Source organism: Mytilus californianus, unplaced genomic scaffold (genome assembly GCF_021869535.1).
Source record: "Mytilus californianus isolate M0D057914Y unplaced genomic scaffold, xbMytCali1.0.p SCAF_8, whole genome shotgun sequence".
NCBI lineage: Eukaryota > Metazoa > Mollusca > Bivalvia > Mytilida > Mytilidae > Mytilus > Mytilus californianus.
In genome coordinates this window covers 24,588,795-24,616,753 of record NW_026262734.1, presented here as the reverse complement: position 1 = coordinate 24,616,753, position 27,959 = coordinate 24,588,795, and the positions used below count along the sequence as shown (strand labels likewise).

At 32.3% G+C, this 27,959-nt stretch overlaps 1 protein-coding gene across 2 annotated transcripts; it reads left to right on the top strand.

Moving 5' to 3' along the window:
* The first annotated feature begins 543 nt into the window (after positions 1-543).
* On the top strand, positions 544-27,959 carry LOC127712545 (oocyte zinc finger protein XlCOF22-like). 2 transcript variants are annotated; one of them, XM_052219039.1, is made up of 9 exons: positions 544-629; positions 5,194-5,321; positions 10,135-11,470; positions 12,642-12,851; positions 14,918-15,048; positions 16,619-16,695; positions 22,619-22,705; positions 24,055-24,137; positions 26,932-27,959. In XM_052219039.1, the coding sequence occupies exons 3-9, from the start codon at positions 10,163-10,165 to the stop codon at positions 27,256-27,258; spliced, it is 2,223 nt and encodes a 740-aa protein (XP_052074999.1). In that variant the 5' UTR covers positions 544-629; positions 5,194-5,321; positions 10,135-10,162; the 3' UTR covers positions 27,259-27,959. The 2 variants fall into 2 exon arrangements, with proteins under 2 accessions (XP_052074999.1, XP_052075000.1); XM_052219040.1 differs by lacking the exon at positions 5,194-5,321.

Here is a 27,959-nt window from a genome sequence, read left to right as displayed (position 1 = left end):
TTCCCAAAAAAAATTATAAAACCTTGACCATGTTGACATTTTCTAAATTTGAAGCCAATCCCTTCTACTTCTACTTCTACCGGATAATGGCCACAATCAACAAACTGAATATTTTGCCATGATATTGTTCCCTTTGCGGAAATGAAAAAGCAATACATATTTTCTGTTAGCCAGGACATTGATTGGTTATGACCTCCCGCTTATTAATAGTCTATCTCTATAATCCGAACAACATAGTTCCCTTTCGGGATAAAAACCAGAATTGGTATCTTCAACGTATATATATACTGATACAGATCTTTGGGTCGAAATTCATTGGGTTCAAATTGTCTTATTATTCATAAGGAGAGTCTGATAACCAGAACAAAAACGTTTATTAAATATAAATCCTAATTAAAAATCCTTTTAAATAAAAGTTAATACAACAAAGATATGAGATCGCATGATTTTGATTCTATACTATTCATGACATATTCTGTTGTTTCAATACACCATGATAGGTTGCAGTGGGCGTTTCCATTTGGTTTGTTGGTTATTGGAGCAGACCTTGAAGAAACAAAATAATGACACTGACACAGACACTGTACATTTATCAAGCTGTCCTTCAAATTAATATTAACATGTCCATGGTAAATAGTTATGGGACGTCAAGGATTTCTATAGATCTAACTATAAATTCCTTGGTTTAAGGATTTTTCTGATAGTTTTATTTAAGATTTTTTTACACAGGCTTTGTAATTCATACCGCATGCTCCTTCCCAACCATTGCATATATTACAACTACAAGGATTTGTTTAGTGAGACATTTATCATAAGCATGGATTTGTACTGTTGTATAGTCTTACTATACCAATTTTTGATATAAGGCAATTTGCACCACATTACACTCACCATTCATTGTCTATCAAACTGCTCATTGTTTTTAGCTCACCTGGCCGGAAGGGCCAAGTGAGCTTTTCTCATCACTTTGCGTCCGTCTTCCGTCATCGTCATCGTCATCGTCGTCGTTAGCTTTTTACAAAAATCTTCTCCTCTGAAACCACTGGGCCAAATTTATCCAAACTTGGCCACACTCATCATTAGGGTATCTATTCTAGTTTAAAAAATGTGTCTGATGACCCCGCCAACCAACCAAGATGGCCGCCATGGCTAAAAATAGAACATAGGGGTAAAATGTAGATTTTGGCTTATATCTCTGAAACCAAACCATTTAGAGTAAATCTGACATAGGGTAAAACTGATTATCAGGTCAAGATCTATCTGCCCTGAAATTTTCAGACAAATCTGACAATCTGTTGTTGGGTTGCTGCCCCTGAATTGGTAATTTTAAGGAATTTTGCAGTTTTTGGTTATTATCTTGAATATTATTATAGATAGAGATAAACTGCAAACAGCAATAATGTTCAGCAAAGTAAGATCTACAAATAAGTTGTCACGACCAAAATTGTCAGTCGACCCCTTTAGGAGTTATTGCCCTTAATAGTCAATTTTTAACAATGTTTTGTAAACTTTTGTAATCTTTTACAAAAATCTTCTTCTCTAAAACTACTGAGACAAATTTAACCATACTTGGCCATAATCATTATTAGGGTATCTAGTTTATAAAATTTGTCCGATGACCCCGCCTTCCAACCATCATGCCCGACTTGGTTGAAAATAGAACATAGGGGTAAAATGCAGTTTTTGGTTTATATCTCTGAAACTAAAGCATTTAGAGCAAATCTGACAAGTGGCAAAAATGTTCATCAGATTTAGATTTATCTGCCCTGAAATTTTCAGACGAATCCGACAACCCGTTGTTGGGTTGCTGCCCCTGAGTTAGTAATTTTACAAAAATTTTGCAGTTTTTATACGACCGCAAAAATTAAAAAGGTTCAATACCACAAAAGGAAGGTTGGGATTGATTTTGGGGGTTATGGTACCAACAGTTAAGGAATTAGGGGCCAAAAAGGGGCCAAAAATAAGCATTTTTGTAACTTTCAGACAATAACTTGTGTATAAGTGTATGGATCTCTCTGACATTGTACCACAAGGTTCCATATCACAAAGGGAAGGCTGTAATTGATTTTGGGGGTAATTGCCTCAAAATTTTAGGAATTAGGGGCCAAAAAAGGGGCAAAAAACAAGCATTTTTCTAGTTTCATGACAATAACTTGTGTGTAAGTGTTTGGATATTTCTGAAATTGTACTACAAGGTTCCATATCACAAAGGGAAAGCTGGAATTGAGTTTGGGGGTAATTGCCCGAAACGTTTAGGAATTGGGGGCCAAAAAGGGGCCAAAAATAAGCATTTTTCTAGTTTCCAGACAATAACGTGTGTTTAAGTGTATGGATCTCTCTGAAATTGTACTGCAAGGTACCTTACCACAAAGGGAAGGCTGGGATTGAGTTTGGGAGTGATGAATCATAAGGGGGTTCAAAAAATTTGGGGGGGGGGGGGGATTTTTTTTTTTTTTTTTTTTCTTTTTTTCCTTTTTTTTTTCTTTTAAAATTTTCCATTTTAAGTTGGTTATTTCTGATTTATATTTAAAAGCAAATAACAATGATATGGTAGGAGATACACACCAAACAGGATGTGTAAATTATTATATTATAAGTATTGTGCAATAGCAAGAAATTTTCAATTGCACAGTATTGCACAATAGCAAGAAATCTTCAATTGCACAGTATTGCGCAATAGCAAGAAATCTTCAATTTAACAGTATTGCGCAATAGCAAGAAATATCCAATAGCACAATATTGCGCAATAGCAAGAAATTGTCAATTGTACAGTATTGCGCAATAGCAAGAAATATTCAATTGCACAGTATTGTGCAAAAGAAGATACTTCGTATAAATTGCTTATTTCTTGATCAATTTCAATGGGGTTTTATTCTTGAATTCTTGGGGTTCTTTAATATGCTGAATCTAACCGTGTATTAAGTTTTTGGATTTTGGGCCCCGTTTTTAAATTGGTCCACATTGAGGTCCAAAGGGTCCAAAATTAAACTTTGTTTGATTTCATCAAAAATTGAATTATTGGGGTTCTTTGATATGCCGAATCTAACCGTGTATTTAGATTTTTAATTTTGGGTCCCGTTTTTTAAATTTGTCTACATTAAGCTCCAAAGGGTCCAAAATTAAACTTAGTTTGATTTTAACAAAAATTGAATTCTTAGGGTTCTTTGATATGCTGAATCTAAACATATGTTTAGATTTTTGATTATGGGCCCAGTTTTCAAGTTGGTCCAAGTTGGGGTCCAAAATTAAACTTTGTTTGATTTCAACAAAAATTGAATATATGGGGTTCTTTGATATGCTGAATCAAAACATGTATTAAGATTTTAGATTTTTGGCCCAGTTTTCAAGTTGGTCCAAATTGGGGTCCAAAATTAAACTTTGTTTGATTTCAACAAAAATTGAATATATGGGGTTCTTTGATATGCTGAATCTTACCATGTATTTAGATTTTTTATTTGTGGGCCCGCTATCAAATTGGTTCATATTGAGGTCAAAAGGGTCCAAAATTAAACTTTGTTTGATTTCATCAAAAATTGAATAATTGGGGTTCTTTGATATGCCAAATCTAACCGTGTATTTAGATTTTTAATTTTGGGTCCTGTTTTTTAAATTGGTCTACATTAAGGTCCAAAGGGTCCAAAATTAAACTTAGTTTGATTTTAACAAAAATTGAATTCTTGGGGTTCTTTGATATGCTGAATCTAAACATGTGTTTAGATTTTTGATTATGGGACCAGTTTTCAAGTTGGTCCAAGTTGGGGTCCAAAATTAAACTTTGTTTGATTTCAACAAAAATTGAAAATATGGGGTTCTTTGATATGCTGAATCTAAACATGTATTTAGATTTTAGATTTTTGGCCCAGTTTTCAAGATGGTCCAAATTGGGGTCCAAAATTAAACTTTGTTTGATTTCAACAAAAATTGAATATATGGGGTTCTTTGATATGCTGAATCTTACCATGTATTTAGATTTTTTATTTGTGGGCCCGCTATCAAATTGGTTCATATTGAGGTCAAAAGGGTCCAAAATTAAACTTTGTTTGATTTCATCAAAAATTGAATTATTGGGGTTCTTTGATATGCCAAATCTAACTGTGTTTTAAGTTTTTTAATTTAGGGTCCCGTTTTTTAAATTTGTCTACATTAAGGTCCAAAGGGTCCAAAATTAAACTTAGTTTGATTTTAACAAAAATTGAATTCTTGGGGTACTTTGATATGCTGAATCTAAACATGTGTTTAGATTTTTGATTATGGGACCAGTTTTCAAGTTTGTCCAAGTTGGGTGTCCAAAATTAAACTTTGTTTGATTTCAACAAAAATTGAATATATGGGGTTCTTTGATATGCTGAATCTAACCATGTATTTTGATTTTGGACATTGGACCATAATAGGTAAATTAAAAAAATTGAAGTTCTTAGACCACATTCTTTCTGTGTCAGAAACCTATGCTGTGTCAAATATTTAATCACAATCCAAATTCAGAGCTGTATCAAGCTTGAATGTTGTGTCCATACTTGCCCCAACTGTTCAGGGTTCGACCTCTGCGGTCGTATCAAGCTGCGCCCAGCGAAGCATTTTATTTGTTATTATCTTAGATATCATTATAATATCTAATACTATTAATTATGATTTTAACCTTATTTTACATGATTTCCAAAGCATCAGTAAATACAGGTGAGCGACACAGGCTCTTGAGAGCTTCTAGTTTAATTATATCACTTATGAAAAATAAAAACATAGACACACCACACTGTTATCGGTCTTGAATTATGTTCTTTTATAAATAGAAAAATTGATTAATTTTTCATTCCTTTCTCCAATTTTAATTGCCTCAACCAAATATTATGAAATTTATAGACAATGCTAATAAAACACAGACCATGCAGACCAAGATCGAATTTGGGTGGCGTCACTTTTACAGTTTTCTAGTTATGTCTCTTTATAACGTTATATGCAAGTGGGGGCATCATCGTGTCCCATGGACACATTTTCCATTTTTTTTTTTTTAACGAGTGGAAGAATGCAGTTAGTTTTAAAAAGGTTTATAGATAAATTGTAATTAAGTCTAGGGGCATGTAGTATTTACATTATCACCCTGTAGAAAGGCTTAGACTGAAACTTATTGCAGATACATGTACATGTATTTCCTAATTTGTATTTGCTTACTTATATATCATTATTTATTTTTTTTAGTTTTGCAATATAGGAAATATCAATATGCAATACAAAGACAGCAAAAATTTAATATGGTTATCTGCATGGTTAGAAGTTTAAAGGAAGACCCTTCAGCCTTGTTCTAGTATATATCCATACTAGCCATAGTATGTATTAATTAACTATGGTATGGTATTACACATATGGATGCAAATTTGTTACCCCCTTTGTGGTGTTTAGGATACCGGTACATCAAATGAAAGTCTTCTTCTGGTCCTTCTCTGACTAGGATTACCAGTTTTCCTGCCGAAAGTCTGTGATTCTCTCCAAGCACTCCGGCTTTCTCCTCCAATAAAAACTGGTCACCATGATCAAGCCAAGAAAGCTGAAAGTGGTGTTAAACACCAACAAATCCTCAATCAATCTACAATCTACTGGTAATTGAAATACAAATCATTGATCTGGTGGTAAGACTTCTCGTAAAAGGAGCTGACAATGCTCCATTCTACACAGGCAAATTTCACTCACATAAATTTCATGTGAATTTCACCTCAAACAAGCTTATACGTGATACTCACATGAATTTTTTGCATGTGAATTTTCAAAATAAATTTATTCAAATAACATCTAAATTGAAAAAAAATATGAAAAATACCCTTTTTTTTTTTAAGGTTCACGAGAAATTCACATGAAAATTTTCACATGAGTTTCTGTATAACTTGTTTAAGGTGAAGTTCACATGGGATTCATGTGAAATTCACTTGAGGAAAATTTGCCAGTATAACTTCTGTTCTGACATATATATATATTATGTCAATCAATAAAATTTTGGAACTTTGTATAATTACCACACAACCAAAGGACCCCAAATATGTCTTAACAACCCCTACAGATGGTTTTATCAAAATATTGTTGATGAAGTTGTATCAAAATAAATTGGGAATGCATAGAAAAAGATATAGTTCCTTGTTTCTTCTATCTTTTTTCCATTAAAAACCCACATTTAATGTAATAAAAGAAATGACTAAGCGATGAATTCAAATATAGAAAAATATGCAACTTTTGACCAAACACCACTGACAATAAACTCACACACAACATGCATTCATGAATTAAGGGCATCCGATACAGTTTCATGTTATATTGTCATTTTCATAATTTTGAAATATGTTGTAGCCCTGGAGGAGTTTTAAAAGAAATCATCAAAGCTGTGATATGTGAAAATAAAAGAAACATAAATCCCATCAAAAATTACTAGTTAATTATTCAAGCCACACTTAAAAATACGGATAAGATGCTTGAAGTGGGATATTTCTTTGCCTCAAAATGTGGAAATCGAGAGGTTCTTATAATGTCATTTTTCTGATTTTTTTTACATTAACTGTCTTTTGTCATGCTTTCTCCAAATAGCAAATAAAAAATATATGTCACCGTGCTGGATTCGAAGATAAATCACGATTTATCCTACAAATTGCGTCCCCCCTTGGTAACCTCAACGTTAGCACGAAAATGCACAATGTCGCTGGCTAACAATTTCGACATCTCCCGCCAATTATTCCTGCAAGGTTATCGGCGACATTTTCCAAGTGTTTATATATTGCTTATAAAGAGCTGCATGCCTTAACGGTATAATATTGTTTTGGAAATAAAAAAGTGTGTATCATAAATACCTCTCTCTTTTATTCTGTTCATGTTCCAAGTGAGAAACATCTCAGGTATAGGTATTACGGACTGTTGATTTTTTTTACGGCTTAATTTAAAGACTCACTGCAATTTAAAGCTAGACATGTGGGAACTGTACACAATCGTGTATTGTTGAAGACCATATGTTGACTTCTAAATGTTTTTTGTTTTGGTTGGTGGGATGCTGTTTCATGGACATACCGCCAAAACATCCTTTCATTTACATTTTAATCGCTTTTAATAATTTCACATTTATTCATAAAATCAAACTGTTATTCGGGTGAATGATTATAGTTTAAGAAAACTTTACATTAATTTTGAAATATTTCATAACTTTTGATCTGGCAAAAATGATTCAATTTATATCTGAAAAACGAGACATGTTACCTATACATGTACATGCATCCCTCATAACTTTGGTTTTGGTTTTTGTGTAATTTTTATTCATCTCGCAAATATCCAACATATGCCGTCCGAAATTACAATTTTAAAGCAAGTCACTTAAAGCATTTATAATCTGATTAATATATGTTCAGAGATACCATATAATGTTGTAGAAACCTCAAAGTATAGCTGTGATGATTTTTTAACAGATTTAAAGACCTTTAAAAAAGACTATCAGTGTGTAATAAATTTATCTAAAAATGGCTCTACCTCTTTTGGTTTTGTACTAATATATTGGCATACATTCTCCTCGTAATAACTAGTATTTCATGTTTTTTTTTGTAAAAGTTTCGATTTAAATCAGAATACTTTCATTATAGCGTAATTTTGTTAGTAAATTACTATATATTATTTTTATACAACCGCAAAAAATTTTTTGGGATCGTATAATGGTATGATGTCGTCGTCGTCCGAAGACACATTTGTTTCCAGACAATAACTTTAGTTTAAGTGAATGGATCTCTATGAAATTTTTTTATAAGGTTCAATACCACAAAAGGAAGGTTGGGATTGATTTTAGGGATGATGGTCCCAACCGTTTAGGAATAAGGGGCCCAAAACAAGCATTTATCTAGTTTCAGGACAATAACTTGTGTATAAGTATTTCAATTGCTCTGAAATTGTACCACAATGTTTAATACCACAAGTAGAAGGTTGGGATTTATTTTAAGGGTTATGGGGCAAACAGTTTAGGAATTAAGGGGCCAAAAACAAGCATTTTTTTCTAGATTCCGGACAATAACTTGTGTGTAAGTGTATGGATCTCTCAGACATTGTACCACAAGGTTCCATATAACAAAGGGAAGTCTGGGATTGAGTTTGGGGTTAATTGTCCCAAACATGTAGGAATTAAGGGCCAAAAAGAAGCATTTTTCTAGTTTCGAGACAATAACTTGTGTTTAACTGTATGGATCTCTCTGAAATTATACTACAAGATTCCATACTACAAAGGAAAGGCTGGGATTGAGTTTTGGGGTTATTGCTCCAAGGGGCGTTTCAATAAGTTAGGGAGGGATTTTTTGTTTACAATTTTTTTAAAGGATTCATATTTTTTTTTCAAAATTTTTCAAATTTCGAATTTTTGAAAAGTTTCAAGAAGTAATCTACAATTGCACAGTATTGCGCAATAGATTTGTAAGATCTTTGACCACATTTATTTTGTGTCAGAAACCTATATTATGTCAAAAATTTGATCACAATCCAAATTCAGACAGTATCAAGCTTGAATATAGTGTCCAAATTTGCCCCAACTGTTCAGGGTTCGACCTCTGCGGTCGTATCAGGCTGCGCTCAGCGAAGCATTTTATTAAAAGTTGTATCAACTAATTGCGGCATACCATTATTATTGCATCTTCTCATATTTGATATAAATAAATGGAATACAATATTCCGTGAGGAAATTTACTTCTTTTGAAGTGTTGATGTGGAATTACAATGAATAAAACTGGACGTTTGCGCTATCTGAACTTTCGATATAAAATTTGACACAAATTGATATTGACTTTGTTTGTTACTAAAATGCGCCGTAAAACTATTTGTTGTGTGCTGTCAGAAAATTGGATCCAAATCAAAATTCGATCAGGAATGAATGATAATAAAAATGATAATTGGCATGCATTATGTTAACACTAAAAGGGTCAGTCATCTTTAGATTGTTCACTATACAATATATTGTTGACTTCATTGATCAAGACCTCACAGAACCTTCAAGACGAGGAACAGCAGAAACAGTAATAAGTGTTTAATTTCTTATGATTTTATATATCAAAATGTTAGAATCAAAAGCACTAATCTTGAAGGCATAGAAGTTGATGTGTGTAAGAAACATAAGATGGAGCATCGTTTATACTAAATACCGTTCAAGCGTTTTTTTATTACGGAAAACTAAACGCATGACGTCCCGCCAAATTCGAACGCTTTAACGTTGCGCCAATAGTTAACTCTCTTGAAACTGTATTGGATGCCCTTAATGTGTGTTTGGTCACTCGTTGAATATTTTTCTATATTTGAATTATTCGATTAGTTATTCCATAAATCAGTCAGGGGAATTACTTAAATGAGTGATTAAGAAATCACTGATTCAAGTAACATTTTTCAAGAAATGTTGGAAGTAAGAGAACTTTGTCTTTCTTTAATAATCACCTATTTAAGTAGTACAAATAAATCACTTGACTAAGTGATTTAATTTTATTGTAGCTTAAAATATATGAAACTAATGATCCAGGGACTAATTATGTTGCTAAAATTATCAGAACCAACATCTGTGTTTATAGGATGACCGGTCATGTCAGGTGATGACCTTGTACTGAATCTGAGATAATGACATGAAAATCACTTGTTTAAGTATCATACCTCTAGTTTTATAAAAAAAAAATCACTTCTTTAAGTATTATTATTTTAATTACCCCCACTAATTTCAACACCCCTGAACAGTGAATTTTTGGTCACGAACAGTAAAATTTTATTACATAATCTGTAAGATGAAACCTTGAATTTTACAGGAAAAGTACTCCCACTGCTGGGAAAAATCTGTTAAGAAAGTATTAGATCATTATTGAAAGCTTTATTATAGCATTTTTTTCAACAAATATAGAATTTACAGATGAATGGTTGCATCAATGGCATAAACCTTGCTACTTTAATTTGTTTATAATTAGATATAATCTAAACCTGTATGATTAAAATTTTGATAAAGCTACAAAATTACAGAATTTCTAATTTGCTATTTAAATGAGTGATTAATAAATCACTTATTTCAGTAATTCCCCTGACTGTAAATATCTGTAAATAATAAAGACTGTTCTTCATGTTATAAGTGTATAATAGATAGTAAAATAACCATACATTTTGTAGGTGATACGTGTGATATACTAAGTATAAAATGGATGAAGTAATCAGTGTTTCTGTACCTGGATATAAAGATCAAGTATTTCACTCACTGCATCAGTTACAGCAAAGGGGAGTTAACTGTGATGTAACACTTCAGGCAAGTGATGGAACTGCATATTTACACAGTATTATCCTAGCAGCAAATAGTGAAAAACACATCTACAGAAAAATATCACGGACCAATGAAAACCATCAAATTGACTGTACTAAATATAGAATTCATGTAATTAAAGCTGTGGTGATATTTTTATACTCTGGAGAATTAGTTATTGAAAAAAGTTTTTATGATGATCTTGTAAAACTCTGTAAAGACTTATATTTAAGCTCTGCATGTAATTCATTCAATCACCAGTATCAAGTTACAAAGATACATCCTGGTGCTTATGATAAAGATGGTGTCAAAGAGAAAACAGTTTTTAAAAGAGAACCATATATTCACTCAAATAATAGTAATGCATCTTTTGAAAGCACCAGTACAATTCCTTTAGAAAATGATGATATTCCAGTTACACCAAAGAAAACAGTCAGCAGAGGTGACAGTTTGTACCTGAAGGTGACTGATCTTAAAAATGATCAGGAAACCAGTAGTGATGAAAATAACATGGAAACCAGTTCAGTTGAAAATGGTTGCACCAATGACTCTAGGCCCTCCAGTTCTTCTCTTGGTGAAAACCTTATAAATCAGATAGAAAACATTGTCATGCAATGTGTTGATAATGAAAAAAAAGAAAAAAAAGGAAATGTATTTCCAGAGTTAACTATGGATAATGATAGCTTGCCTGATTACGTTGAAAATTCTGAAAAATCTGACAGTAAATCAAAATGTGCAGTAACAAAAAGTCCAAGCTTTAATCAAAACAATACACCTTTAGTTAGACATGTTAGGAAGGGTACTAAAAGGTCTTCTGGTTCATTAAGTTCAGATAAAAAGGAAAAGACAACTAGAAAAAAGAAAAAGACATCATTAAATAAGAAGAGAAAAGTAACGGAGGTTATTAAAAATAATAAAAGCCAGAGAAAAATGGACAATAATGAAGATGCCAAAGATCAGGACTACGATATGACTGAGGACACAACAAACCTTAAACCAAAAAAGCAATGGAAGTGTACCAAGTGTAATCTAATATTTCAGTCATTTTCAGAACGAGCAGAGCACATGAGGAAGCTTCACAAACCATATCCTTGTGAACTGTGTGATTGGGTGGGCGTTCAGCCACATCTGTATGCCTCACATATGTATGGTCAACATAAAGTTGTTATATACTCTGAAAGATATCCATTGGTTCAGTGTGATGTTCAGGTATGTTCATACATGTGAGGTCAACATAAAGTTATTATATACCTAGAAAGATATCCACGAGTTCAATGTGATGTTCAGGTATGTTCATGCATGTGAGGTCAACATAAAGTTATTATGTACCTAGAAATTAAAGATACATGTATCCATTGGTTCAGCGTGCAGTTCAGGTATGTTCAAACGTGTGGGGTAACATAAAGTTGTTATACACTCATAAAGATATCCATTGGTTCATTGTGATGGTCAACATAAAGTTGTTATATATACCTAGAAAGATATCCATTTGTTCAGTGTGATGTTCAGTAATTATGTTCATATATGTATGGTCAACATAAAGTTGCTACATACTCAAAATGGTATCCATTGGTTCATTGTAATGCTTAGGTGTGTTCATACATGTGAGGTCAACATAAAGTTGTTATATACCTAGAAAGATATCCATGAGTTCATTGTGATGTTCAGGTATGTTCATACATGTGAGGTCAACATAAAGTAATTATATACCTAGAAAGATACTTGAATCCATTGGTTCAGTGTGATGTTCAGGTATGTTCATACATGTGAGGTCAACATAAAGTTATTATATACCTAGAAAGAAATCCATGAGTTCAGTGTGATGTTCAGGTATGTTCAAATGTGTGGGGTCAACATAAATTTGTTATACACTCAGAAAGATATCCATTGGTTCAGTGTCATGTTCAGGTATGTTCAAATGTGTGGGGTCACCACAGAGTTGTTGTATTCCATTGGCTTACTTGCAAATTCAGTTAAAGATTCCTATGTTAAAGTGTTAGAAGAAAGTATTTCATAATGAACTGATTTAGTAGTGAGTCTAATTTTAGTAATTTTGAAATTCTTTTGTATGATATTGTATTGTATTTGTCGTACAAAATAATTGAATTTATTGTAAGGTTTTTTCAGCTCACATGGGGCATTTGAGCCATGTATAACGCTGTTGTAAAAAAACTACTTGTTGCCAAGATATTATAGTTATCTGTTGGTAGTAGGTGTACAAAATTATATGCCTGGTATCTTTGATGAGCTTTTGCCAGTAAACTACATGACCTCCATATATGTTGGCTAAATGAATATAAATATTCTTACTATCGTAATTGAGTTTACATATATACATGATATAGTAATCTTAGTATTTTTCCTTCTGTTAATTTTGCAGGGATGTGCATATAAATGTTTGAATATAAATATGAAAGATCATATGAGATGTCATAAGTATAAAAAAGAGAAGTTAGTATGTCATGTTTGTGGAATGGAGTTCACATCAGAAGGAGGCTTGCGTGCTCATTCATCGTACCATAAAGAAGAAGAAATGAAGTTTAAATGTAAAGAATGCGATAAAGTGTTTGGATGGAAACATGAACTAAGTGTAAGTGAAAATATCATTTAGTCAATTAATTGTTTCGGTCTATTTTATGGACAATTCACAAGTGTTGGTTATATTGGTGAAGCATTATTTTATACATCAGATGAGTAATAGATAGAAAACTGACATAATTGTCATATTTGTTTTTCGTAAATTGTTTTGTTATAAATTAGGCCGTTAGTTTTTTCAATTGAATCGTTTCATATTTTTAATGTCGGGGCCTTTTATAGCCGGCTATACGGTATGGGTTTTTCTCATTGTTGAAGGCTGTAGGGTTGCCTATAATTGCTTACATTCACTTCATTTGGACTTTGGTGGATAGTTGTCTCATTGGCAATCATACCACATCTCCTTATTTTTATATAAAGAGGTATATAGAAAACTGACACAAAGAGGTCTCTGAACACAATAACTCCAATGGGGCTTTCGTTAGTTGAAGCCAAATTAATTATGTGCATCAACGGAACAAAATTATGAAAATATTTTGTCATTGAGCTTTTAATACCCAATCCATCATGTCTATGAAGAAGAGTTTAATATGTCTTATACCTGTCAGTCTGTCGTTTTATATTCATAAATATTGGTTTCTGGATGATAACTCTAGAATAAAATACAGAATGAAAACGAGGAATGTGTCAAAGAGACAACAACCCGACCAATGAGCAGAAAACAGCCCAAGGCCACCAATGGGTCTTCAACACAGCGATAAAATCCTGCACCCGGACTTCACTTGGATTAGAATCAAACTTGGATGTAGTTGGTCACATAAAGTGGTAAAGAAAGGATATGATATATTAATTGATTATGCAAAATCTGTACACACACACTTGCCATTTTTACCAACAGCAAACAGTACTTTTATTGCTGTTCTTCATCTCAAAGTCACATTGAGGTCTTCAACATGGAGAAAAAAGCTCACACCTCACTGCAAGTTCAAGATGGTTTCTAGTACCATTGTGGGTAGATTTCTTTAAGGTCAAGGTCAAAGATACTGAAAATAGACAAATCAGTGCTGTAAAAAGAATTCAACATGATATATATATATATATAGAGAACAGTTGTTGGAGTTAAAAACTCAAACTGGTTATAGGGTCAGTCACAAATAAGGGGGGAAACTCCTATTAATTATGAGTTCAACATGTCCAAGGAAAATGTGATTGGAAACAAACTTGGGTACATGGTCATATATACCAGAAAGATCTATAATGAATTTGTGGATATATAATTGGTCCTAGTTCAAAGTCTTGGATACTGAAAAAAAATGCAACCACCCACAATTTTTAATTTGAAAGCCTCCCACCCCCAATTTGTTAAAATCTGGAACAGCCCTTACCTAAGTTTACCATTTCATGATTTAGTCAATTTCTTACATATGTTTCAGTTTTAATGTGTAAGTTCCTAGTTTCCTCTGAGTTTTGCATTCAACGTTTTTTCTTCATTTTATATTCACATTTAACATGTTTAATGCATGAATTACATAAGTTTTTGCTTCACGTTGAATGCATGAGTTACATTGGTTTAAGCTTAACACCTAATTCTTTGTTTTACAATTGATGCATGAGTTTCCTAACTTTATTGTCACGGCAATGCTTAAATTTTTTTAACTTATACTTAGGTTTTTAGGCAAAGTTTGACATATAAGGCTCAAGTTTTTTTTAGCCAAGATTCACGTTTAATGCTTTAATATCCCAGCTTATACATACAAAGAACAAAAAAGAAAAAGTGCTTTGGTTGCCATTAGATATGTAGGTCCATATATTACATGTATGACATTTGCATGGAATTAACATTATCAACAAATTAATTACTCTTTTGTGAATTTTGTCAAGTTTTGCATTTATATAAACAGTTCATTCATTAGACAAGCAGTAATTTTATCAAACATTTATACAATACATGCTTTTTTATCTGCAAAGGGAATGAAATTGCACCCATTGCACCCCTGGCTACAACCTTATACTAATTTACATATTAAGAATATTTGATGTATCTGCACAGAATATTGTTGTTTGTTTTTATTGTAAATCATGCCAGTGACATACATGTATTTTCCTTATTTAATTTCTCAGAAACACCTGACTGCTGAACATAAAACACACAATCTTTGTCACCTGTGTCCATTCAAGTCAAAGAATAAGACATCACTGATTGTACACCTCCATAATAAACATGCAGAACCTATTCCAGAGAAAATGAAAACGTAAGTTTAAAAAAAAGCAGTTGATTAAATGAGGATCAAAGGCAAAACTGGGACAGTTGTCAATGAAAAGGTAACCTTACAAAAATGAACCTTCAAAGGTCACAAGGTCAGTAAAATGTGAATCAAAGGAAGAATGGGACAATTGTCAATGGGAAGGTAACCTTACAACCATGAACTTTAAAAGGTCAGTACAAGGTCAGTAAAATGTGAATCAAAGGGAAAATGGGACAATTGTCAATGGAAAGGTAACCTTACAAAAATGAACCTTAAAAGGTCACAACAAGGTCAGTCAAATGTGAATCACGGGGAAAATGGGAAAATTGTCAATGGGAAGGTAACCTTACAACAATAAACTTTAAAAGGTCACTACAAGGTCAGTAAAATGTGAATCAAAGGGAAAATGTGACAGTTGTCAATGAGAAGGTAACATAACAACAATGAACCGTAAAAGGTCACTCACTACAAGTGCAGTAAAATGTGAATCAAAGGCAAAATGGGGCATTTTTTAATGGGATTAGGTAACCTTACAAAAATGAACCTTAAAAGGTTACTGCAAGGTCAGTAAAAAATATTCCTTTCATGCTGATCTTAAGCAGTTTGTTATTTTGGTAAAAGTTGTTGCCAAAGATACTGTAAACAAACTTATTTTTAACAAGTTATTTATTGAGGGGACTTTCCATCGATAAAATATTGTCATGAACAGTCAAACTTCCATTTTTAGTGCCCTACTGACGAAGTCGAAGGGGACTTTAGGTTAGCACTCTGTCTGTCTGACTGTCTGTCTGTCTGTCTGTCCATCCGTCAGTCCGGCAAATCAGTTTTCCACACTTTTTTTCTTCTTGCTTGAAGATATTGATTTGATATTTATTGTATTGTTTTATCATGACAAGTTACAGATCAAGTTCGAGTTTTGTTCCGGTCTGATGATTTTATGCAGAATTATGGTCCTTTGACTTAGAAAATTCACTAAAATAATCAGTTTTCCGCACTTTTTTTGTCATTCTTGAAGATATTGATTAGAAAATTGGTATAAAGTTTTAGCATGACAAGTTACAGTTCAAGTTTGAATTTTGTTCCGGTCTAATGATTTTGTGCAGAGTTATGGTCCTTGGACTTAGAAAATATACTTAAATAATCAGTTTTCAACACCTTTTTTCGTCATGCTTGAAGATATTGACTTGATACTTGATATTTGTTATATAGTTTACACCATGACAAGTTATAGATCAAGTTAGAATTTTGTTCCAATACAATGAATTTTTAACCGGTAGGGGGACTATGTATTGCCATGCAATACTCACAGAATGCTTGTTGATATATGAGTTCATCAACAAAATTTAGAAAATCCTATAAAACATTGCAATGAAGTTGACTAGAAAGGCCTAACCATGAAACAAGTATCCTAGAAAATAATTAGGTTTGCAGTAACCATTGGTTTAACAGTATCCTGTATGGGATGAACCTGATATCATGATTAATATCATGATGTTAATATTGAGATTCTGTATAAAATTTGTTTGTGAATGATAAAAATGTTTTGACATTATATTTTTTTTCTTTTGTTTTTCAGGTATAAATGTGATATGTGTGATTTTTACTGTTTTTATCCAAGTTATCTAAAAATACACAAACAAGAAAGTCATTCAGGTAAACTTAAATTGAGTTAGTTCTGTGAGCACATTGCATTAATTATTAACATTGAATATTTTTCTTAATACACAAAGTGATGGGCTTAAATATAAATAAGAAGATGTGGTATAAATGCCAATGAGACAACTATATATCCATCCAAGCCACAATGTTTAAAAAGTAAACAACTATAGGTCAAATTATGGCCTTCAACACAGAGCCTTGGCTCACACCAAACAGCAAGCTATAAAGGGCCCCAAAAAGACTAGTGTAAAACAATTCAAGCAGAAACCAATGGTCTAATCTATATAAAAAACGAGAAACGAGAAACACTTATGAACCACACCAAAAAACGACAACCACTGAAAAACAGGTTCCTGACTTAGGACAGGTGCATAAAATTGCAGCTGGTTTAAACGTTTTACCAGGCGCCAACATGCTTGTAATAAAACATTTAATACTTCATTCAATTTGATAAAAGTGCAGATCCTGTGTCCACATTTCCTGGATCTGCTATCACCAATCAATTAATCAATCCTGGATCTGAAAACACTTCATTCTACTTTCTGTCTTAAGTACTTTTTAGCTCACCTGGCATGAAGGGCCAAGTGAGCTTTTCTCATCACTTGGCGTCCGTCGTCCTTCGTCTGTTGTCGTTGTTAGCTTTTTACATAAATCTTCTCCTCTGAAACCACTGGGCCAAATTTAACCAAACTTGGCCACAATCATCATTAGGGTATCTAGTTCAAAAAATGTGTCTGATGACCCCGCCAACCAACCAAGATGGCCGCCATGGCTAAAAATAGAACATAGGGGTAAAATGTAGATTTTGGCTTATATCTCTGAAACCTTAGCATTTAGAGTAAATCTGATACAGGGTAAAACTGATTATCAGGTCAAGATCTATCTGCCCTGAAATTTTCAGACAAATCTGACAACCTGTTGTTGGGTTGCTGCCCCTGAATTGGTAATTTTAAGGAAATTTTGCAGTTTTTTGTTATTATCTTGAATATTATTATAGATAGAGATAAACTGTAAACAGCAATAATGTTCAGCAAAGTAAGATATACAAATAAGTCGACATGACCAAAATTGTCAGTCAACCCCTTTAGGAGTTATTGCCCTTTATAGTCAATTTTTCGTAAATTTTTGTAATCTTTTACAATAATCTTCTTCTCTGAAACTACTGAGACAAAGTTAACCATACTTGGCCATAATCATCATTAGGGTATCTAGTTTAAAAAATGACCCCCGCCTTCCAACCATCATGGCCGACTTGGTTAAAAAAAGAACATAGGGATAAAATGCAGTTTTTGGTTTATATCTCTGAAACTAAAGCATTTCGAGCAAATCTGACAGGTGGCAAAAATGTTCATCATTTAGATTTATCTGCCCTGAAATTTTCAGACGAATCCGACAACCCGTTGTTGGGTTGCTGCCCCTGAGTTAGTAATTTTACAGAAATTTTGCAGTTTTTGGAAAATGACGCTGTCAAAGCGTCAATTTTACTATACCATTGACCAGATTTCATTTTATCGCTTCCGGTCGCTTCCAAGCCGCCTTCCGAACTTGGTTCCGTATTTTATATAACTATGTCCTGTACAGAATTTCATTCTTAACCTGTCCATAAGTTTGTTGTTATTAAATGGTATTTTGAGCTATCCCTTCGGTATATTTTTCATATTTATAAGAGCTTTCGCCTTTTTGTACATGACTTTCCATCCGTAAAAAATCAGAATATAAATAGATCCGTATTGTTATGTTTTTGGACTTTTTACAAACCAATGATAACAAATCGCTATCGCTAGAAAATAGTTCTTGAAAGAATGTTTACCTTTCTTGTCAGCTGAACTTTGAAATCATTCAAAAAATAATAATCGGAATCATCTTGAAAACATACGAAAGATAAAGATTTAAGAAGTTTTTAAGAATAAAAAATTAGTAATACGGTTATATCCACGTGGTGCGTATGTATTTGTAAGTTACTGCTGCAGACATAATATAGGTCAAATATCGCAGGGGCCTGTTCTATTAAAGAATACAATGGCGATAATTGCAGAAGTTTTCCTGTCAAAAAGACTTTATTTCTTTCTGGATTTCTTCACTTTAAAAAGAATATAAGATGCAGATACTTTATGAAAGGAGTAGGCAGGTCTCAATGAATCATACCAAAAGTATTTAAGGAAAGTTTTACCCTTTCTCTGACAACGTGGTCTCGTCCATTTTTGAAACATTACGATTATTTCATTACTTTTTCGAGTTAACAACTAAACTATTGAACCTGTATTGTTTTGAGAAAATTATTCCCGTTGTCCGGGTGTTCATTACAAGCCCGTATTTTAATCGGATACGAAAATTTCTTGAAAATAAATAAAAAGTATTGAGATTTGCCATCCACTTTTCAATAACTATTAATTAAATATTAATTTAAAATCAATGTTAACTGTGGATGACTTGGATAAGGAATGGCATTTAATGATTCCTAGAGATACAGCAAAATGTGTAAACAGAAAGTTGTGAAGGGAGACAATTTCAAAAGTGCTAAAACAAGTATTGTCAAATCTTGTAAAATATTTCTGGTGGCAATATTTCACATATTCATAAAATAACCATACACAACTTTTAAAGGTGGTTGTTATATTTCAATTGGCAAACATTTATTTATTGATAACCCACCTTTAATAATAAAAAAAACTTCTTAAAAAAAAAATTTCTCTCATATTTATCTTGGAATATGATAAAATATGTTAGCCTATTTAAAACATGCCTTTAATAACATTTCAGTACTTCAGAAAGAGTTATTCCATTTCTTCCTTTGATATTTAAGGATATACCAATTTTAATTACAAATTTGTAATTTGATAAATGTTAAAAAAATTAATGAAGAAATTCCAATTTTGTCATTGTAAACCTTCTTAAATATGTGTATAAGTAAATTATGAAGCTGTAAAGGATATATATCTAGTTTATAAGTCAAACAACTGAAAGTGAGAAAAAAAGATATAGCTACTGTGCTACATTTTGTGACGGGTGGTAATAAAATCAAATTATTTAAGTTATCTAGGCATTTTAATTTGTAAAGTTTAATTAATAATTGAAATGTCACTTATTTGCATTTCAGTTAATGCACATGGCACATGTATAAAAAAATCCAGGTCTTTGTCTATTCAATAAAATAAAACTAACATGGTAGTTATAAATAAATGTAACATCAAGTCACAAACATGAAACTTAAGGTGAATCAATCTTAAATCGGGCGCTAATACCACAGCGCTATAAAAGAAATCCTGGGAAGAATACTGGATTGTATTGCTCTCCGAGTTATATAATACACCTTGCCTAAGAAAAAGGTCTAGCTAGGTCCTTAAAAAAAATAAGGCTATAATGATGTAAAGTGACTTATAAATGCCAACAGCCACATTATTTAGACTCTGGTGGATAGCTAGCTAGTTATCAGACTGTTATCTCATTGGCAATCATGTAACCACATCTCCTTATTTTAGTATGGGTTAACTATTTGAAATAAATGACTCACAAACATTAAATCATTTGAGAAAAAGATAATTCTGCAATAATTTATGTTGTCATTTAAAGATTTCAGTTTATATATATATAAATATCAACAATGAAAATTTGTTTAAATGGTGTCACTATATTTGTAATTGTCAAACTGGTATAACAATACTATTGTCTAAATCTACAGAATTTGATCATCCTTTAAGTAACAGAAATAACAATGTCACTAAGTCACTTGTAACTTATCTCTTAAATAAGGACTATGTGGGGTTTAAGTGCTTGCTTACTGCAGGCTCTTCATCATCATTTTGTTAAATAATTCTAAAAAGAAGGGGATAGTCTGTTAATGTATCCCTGACTAAGAATAATCAAATTGCAAGAAACAAATTCACATATTACTTTGAATATTGTAGATCATTCAGGTAGTCTTGAGCTATTTCTTTATACAAAAGAAACAACCAGTATATAAATATAGTCATGTTACACCACTGTCCCAGGTAAGGGAAGGGTTGGGATCCCGCTAACATGTTTAACCCCACCACATTCTGTATGTATGTGCCTGTCCCAAGTCAGGAGCCTGTAATTCAGTGGTTGTCGTTTGTTGATGTGTTACATATTTGTTTTTCGTTCATTTTTGTACGTAAATTAGGCCGTTAGTTTTCTCGTTTGAATTGTTTTACATTTGTCATTTCGGGGCCTGTTATTGCTGACTATGCGGTATGGGCTTTGCTCATTGTTGAAGGCCTTACGGTGACCTTTAGTTGTTAAATTCTGTGTCATTTGGTCTCTTGTGGAAAGTTGTCTCATTGGCAATCATACCACATCTTCTTTTTCATATTCACTTCACACATATATATATATATATATCTTGACAAACAAATAAAAAAGCCATAGACATTGAAAATAATTAATTTCTATTCTATTGTCAGTCAGCATACCTACCATGAACTGAAAAGTCTCTTAAGATTCAGTAGGTTAATTATGTGAAAATCAAGACTTGCATCAAAAATATCCCAATATTAGAGACAATGGCGTCATTTTTCCTCAGAGCTTTCAGCTCTTTGATTATACATTATCTTAGATACCATTAAAATATCTAATATCTAATACTATTAATTATGATTTTAACCTTATTTTACATGATTTCCAAAGCATCAGTAAATACAGGTGAGCAACACAGGCTCTTGAGAGCCTCTAGTTGTGATACTCAGGTTTTTTTGTAATGATGCACACCTTCAAACATTTGGAGGAAGAGATTTCATTGGTTGATATAAAATTTATCAGAACAGAAAGTAGAACTGAGTGTAGTCAGATTCTCGTAAGCAAAGCCTGGACACAGGATCTGTATTCAATCATGTTCAAATAAATTTGAATTTAATTGCAAGTTTTCCTTTGTGATTTTTTTTTTAATATTAATTACATAATTAGCACATAATATTTTAAATCAAACAGTGTATCAGTATTAACCATAAATTTATGTGAATTTCTTTGGTACATATTATTCAAATATCAGTTGTTTTCTTGAATCAACAATTTATTAAACAAAAAACAAAGAACAAGAGAATGTAATAAAACTATATGTACAAAAAAGAATGTAATAAATAAACATTTTGATAAGATCATAATTGAAAGAGCTCATTATTTTTGTAATTTTCATAATATATAATGTGATAAAATTGTTGTTTATGAGGTTAATATGAAAATAAGAAGATGTGGTATGATTGCAAATGAGACAGCTCTCCACCTATTATGTGTCGAGTTGTATCCATAAACAAGCCATTGTACATATGTTATGACTATTTAGCAAAATCCACCTTGTAACAATCTATAGAAAATAACAGAATCAGAATTTAAAAGGATCAAATGCCATAGTAAAGACTAAAAACTCTCACAGTATAAAATGTATCTATGAGACTGTTCGAATACCGGTATATAGTGACTAGCTGCTTGCAGTAGAAAATTAACAACGTACCTGTTGAAACACATGACAACACATGCAAGTAGTTGTAATGACACTATTTGACATAAAGAGATGTGATATGATTGCCAATGAGACAACAGAGTTCAAAATGAAGTGTATTTGAGCTACTATATATAAAAACAAGAAGATATGGTATGATTGCCAATGAGTCAACAATCCACCAGAGACCAAATGGCATATAAGTTAACAACTATAGGTCACCGTACGGCCTTCAACAATGAGAAAAACCATACCACATAGTCAGCTATAAAAGGCCCAAAAATAACAAATGTAAAACAATTCATACGAGAAAATTAAAGCCTGATTTATGTACAAACAATGAACGAAAAACAGATATAATATACAGCAACAAACGACAAGTAAGACTATTCCTATTTGACTTCTAGCAATGAATGATAAACATGTTTAGGTAAGGAATATATAACTCATGTTTTCTTTCTGTAGATTCCATGAATTTCCAATGCAATGTTTGCCCCAAAAAGTTTAAAAGTAAGAAAGCTTTAAGAAGTCACTGGGACTGTGCCCATAGTTGTAAGTATATGTAGGCGTTTTTCTAAGATAGTTATAGTGAGGCACATATTTTTAAGGGGATGGAATGTTTAATTTTACATATTGCTAATCTGGCTTATTTATTTTGTACCGCCAAAAAAACAAACATTTTCACATATGTGCACCAGTTTTTACTACATTGTCCTAAATTTCTGGGGGGCAGAATATTCATTTTCATCCTGTCTTGGGCATAGTTATTTTTTCCCTGCTATTACCAGGCCAGAATATTCCATTTCCCGAATCCCCATTTTGATTTTTTATGAGAAAAATTCAACAGGGATGAATAGCTGACAAAAATATTTTGATTTTTCTAACGTTTAGGCTAGATAGATTTAAAACAATCCATAATACTGTGAAAGTACTTTTATTCGTGGGGAACCAATTTTCATGGTTTTCATGGATGACTTTATCCACGAATTTAAGTGTCCAACGAAATATAACAACTGTTGTTCAAATCAAGACATGAAAGATCCCAATGTAGGTTTGACTAGATGGATACGGGCATGCCATATAATCTAGAGAATACTTCGAATATCGGCAAATGCACTATGTTCTACAACTGCAGGCAGGATTATTACCCATTTAATCTTAAAAAAACCTAAACTGTACGACTTCTAATCTTTTAATTCTCATTAAAAAATATTTTTGAACGATGAAAGTCAGATTTCCAGTGATGATATGCAATGATGAAGTGTTCATTTTATATCCACATAATTCTCATATAGAAAATAATAATTTCATATTGGGCTTGCTTTTGATAAGAATTAATTTTACAATTCAAGGTACATCTATAGCATTTTTTTATGTACAGTTTTCTTTAAGTGACATGTTTATGACCCAATTAACACCTTTGATGGTCTTTAATCTGTTGATCTAGATCTCAGGTTTATTAGTGTCATCACTTCTGATTACATGTGTGCAACAATTCAAATGTTTACTTTGCAATTTCCATCAATCGAGACAGTTTGTAAGAATAGATGAATCAGCTTATTTCCGAAAGCAATTATTTTATTTCAAATTTGTTGACTATTGTCAGTTTTTAAAGACGACGAACAAGTAAGTGAAAATGAACACGTACTCATTTTGCAATGTCCACAAATCATTATAAAATAACATATGATTATTATAAATAATCTTCGTTTCTGATAGCTTCAATTCTTCACTCGATTTGTTTTTTTCTTTAGAAAACTAAAATCCATGAATTTAAAAACCCAAGAACATGCAACTTTTGCTCAAACCACGAAAATTAATACTAACGAATTAAAGTACTTTCACAGTACCAGTTGAGTTTTGGAGACAGTTATTCAATAAATCCTACCATTATGTTTCAGCAAATTTTTACAAATGTGACAAGTGTAGTTACACAACAAGATCGCAGACGACACTACAAATTCATCAACAGAGTACACATTCTGTAAGTATTTTAGTTGCTATGGCCAACAAGTGAAGTTACTCTGCAAGATCAAAAACATCACAACCAATTCATAATTTGTAAGTACATATGTACTTGATTGGTTGTTAGGGGGTAATTATATATATACATAATCAGGGTAATTACATTATAAGATCATATATTTTCATAAAATTTCATCAATCAGCAGAACGAGTAAAAAACAACTGTCATATTCCTGACTTGGTACCAGGGCTTCCAAAATTATTTTTAGCCAGCCGGACATTTTATATATTATCCCGATTTTAATCCCTTAAGACTAAATAAACAAAAGGCAATTATGGTAATCAGTTGCAGAGTTGGCCATCCCAATGATTGACATTAAAAAAAACGATATTAAACTTTCTTTGATTCAAATTCGAAGTTCTGATGTAAACTGTTAAATTGGCAGTGCATCATTCGAAGTGTGCAACATCAGCGTACTTATATCTGCCTTAGACTCTTTATTTGTGCAAAATAACGTTGTCAAAAACTTTACTTTCGTTTTTATACCGGATGTTATCTTGACAATGGTAAAACATGGACCAGAGACGGATACGTAAATTCCGTGTACGTTTGCAAAGCATGAATGAGTGGAAGTAGCTCTTTCTACGTTATTTCTTCAAGAAAATATTCGAAATAAACGTGAGATAAAGGTATCAATGACAATTTAAGCATTTTTTGAAGAAATTAGGATGCATAATTAAATTTCACACCTGCGCACATGCGCACACGTGTACTAGTTCAATGATCATGTCACTTTTATGACCGGAAATGTGTGGCTGTTAAAGGCAAAACTTTGGGTCAAAAAGATCGCGAATTATGTTAAAATGACCGTCTCTTAAAGCCTTGAAAACTAAAAAGTAGATGACCGTTTCATGCTTTGCCCAGCCGGACTTTTACCGGACATTATACAAATGTCCGGCATATATGACCGTTTTGGAAGCCTTGCTTGGTACAGGTATTTTATAAAGAAAATGGTGGGTTAAACCTGATTTAAAAGCTTGCTAAACCACCCACTTGTATATCAGTTGTTTATAGTTCTGTTATATTGACAAAATTGGGTGAGCAACCCAAACAGACATAATAGATTAATGTGACAATAATTTGGATCCAGCAGCCAAAATTGTGTAAACATGCATGAAAACTGACTAAAAAATTCAAACAAACATACAAATAAATCGAACAAAGATGCCAACAAATTCTTTTTTTGTAGTTGACAGTATATTAACCAAGTTGCAGATAAAAACGTTTTTGTGGTTTGATAGTACATAGTGACTACATATCGTATATAGTATACACTTTCTTGATAAAGTACAAATTAAGTAAAATGTAAATACAAGGGTCAGCAAAATGGAAACAACAATGTAAATAACTTCTTCAGTCTTCTGACTGAAACGCTACTCAGGAAAATAAAGGGTATTTACACTACAAAGTCATAGACTACACTACACATTTCATGATTCTGTAAGTACTGTCATAGATCAAACTTATTCGTTCAGTGTATATTTACTTGTTTTTGTTAATTGTCTTTTTGATTGAGTTAAGCCATTTCAATTGATATTTTATTGTGTGTCTTTTTAAGTTTGTAATGTTATACTGTTTCAGGTTAGCGTGAAGGTTGGCACCTCTTAAAATGAATGTTTAAACCCGCTGCATTTTATGCACTGGTTCTAAGTCAGGAGCCTGTTGTTCAGTTGTTGTCCTTTGTTGATGTGGTTCATAAGTGTTTCTCGTTTTTTTATATAGATTAGACCATTGGTTTTGCTGTTTGAATTGTTTTACACTAGACTTTTTGGGGCCCTTTTTAGCTTGCTGTTCGGTGTAAGCCAAGGCTGTGTGTTAAAGGCCGTACTTTGACTTATAATTGTTTACTTTTTACACATTGTGACTTGGATGGATAGTTGTCTCATTGGCACTCATACCACATCTTCTTATTTATTAGGGCCCCGCCGAATGGAGGACGCCCTATAGTGATCAGTCCATCCGTCTGTCTGTCTGTCTGTCTGTCATGTATATTAACCAACACCAGAGGGTGTGTCATAATGTATGTACAACTTCCTAGGTCAAAGGTCAAGGTCAAAAACTTTAAATTTCATTTGACAACCCCATGTCCAATGATAAAGATTACAAATTTTTTACCACACATTATTCACAGCAGGGCCCACAGAGATGGCTCCCATCTCAATGATATCTAGTATTGTTCTGTAGTTAAAGATGATTTGTGTAGTTTAACTGAAAAATAATGAATGAAACAATGCATCTATTCTAAAACACTACAAGATGATAGACTACACAAAACATTGATCAAAAGAAAATCAATTCTGAGAGTATTTGATTATTTGGTGATGGTAGTAAGTAAAGTTGCAGAAGCATACATGCTTTGTTGTGACCTTACCCAAAGTCAATTTTTTTAATACAAAATATTTAAACATGTCTAGTGCTACCTTTTTTATGTAAGACGATCAATACATAGCTTGTACACAGTTCTGACAGTAGTTGGTTGGTTCAGTTTAGGTCTGACAGTAGTTGGTTGGTTCAGTTTAGGAATTTAAGCTCAGTTTTAATTTTGAAGATTTATAGATTTTTTGTTCCAGAATTGTGGGACTATGATTTTTAAAAATTCAACAAATTTCTAAAAGCAAACAGCAGATTTTTTCTCATATTAAATCTGTTTCTTTGTTTTTTATTTCATCTTCTTTTACAGCTAACAAATCATCTCATTGTCTTGAAGATCCAGTATGATGTTTCATTAATGCATTTTTTTTTTTTTTGGCAGGAAGCTCGACCATTTTCCTGTCATCTCTGCGAGTACAATTGTAAATTAAAAGGAAATTTGAATAGTCATATGAAGAATATTCACAAATTAGAAATAGTTTCTATCAATAAATTACACGAAAAAGTTGTCAAAACAGGTAAAGGCTATGATGAATATATGGAGGCTAGAAGAAAACGTTTTTTTGAACCAGACAAGACCTCGTTAGAATTAATAGAAACTAGACCACTTGATCAGAGCTGTGGTGTTCCTACATCAGAGGATGATTCTGGAGATCAATATCAAGATTTACTCAACATTGTTAGAACATGTAATTTACCTTTGTCCTAAAGTGACGAAATACATGTGAACAGATGATATACTGTGGATTTATTTAATTTCATTGGTTCTAATTAATGTGGATTAAGAGAAAAAAAAATGTATTTACCTGGATATTTGGTTTTGCTAAAGTCTGCAATTAAGCCTAATAACTAAAAAGCAGTGATAAGGTATCAATTTGATGACAGAAAAATAGATGCAATTAAGATTTCATTCTAATCCATATCAATGAAACATCTTCTGAAAGTGTTACTGCACATGGAAAATTTGTGATAATGACGCTATTCATGTTTTAAAAACAAATTGCTCTTTTTAGAACAAGAGAAAAAATAAAATAATTATTTATTACTTGTATGTACTTGTATGTAAATCAGATGTAGTCTGCTCTGACATATCTAATACATACACCATACACATAGTGATTGTGTGATACCGTATATTCGGTTGGTATTGCATTAGCCTGTTGGAACAGCATTTTACGTACTTCAGTGTGTCTGTCTGAAGATTCTCCAAACAATGCCAAACTAGTGGACCTAATAAACTCATTGCATGGTGGTAACCAAGCCTGGCTTTCTATTTATTGTTTTATTGTAAGCTGTTGATGTAATGATTATGTAACTCACAATGTGAGAATTAATGTAAATTTAATGAAAATAACCTGTAATAAAATTCTAGGTGTGTAACACAATTTTTTTTGTGTATCTGAAAAGTGA

Excerpts from the sequence above, each read along its gene's own strand:
- LOC127712545 (XM_052219040.1), top strand. The coding sequence starts at position 10,163 with ATGGATGAAGTAATCAGTGTTTCTGTACCTGGATATAAAGATCAAGTA. Across the intron at positions 11,471-12,641 it reads TGGTTCAGTGTGATGTTCAG|GGATGTGCATATAAATGTTT; the intron begins GTATGTTCATAC and ends TTAATTTTGCAG. Across the intron at positions 12,852-14,917 it reads GATGGAAACATGAACTAAGT|AAACACCTGACTGCTGAACA; the intron begins GTAAGTGAAAAT and ends TTAATTTCTCAG.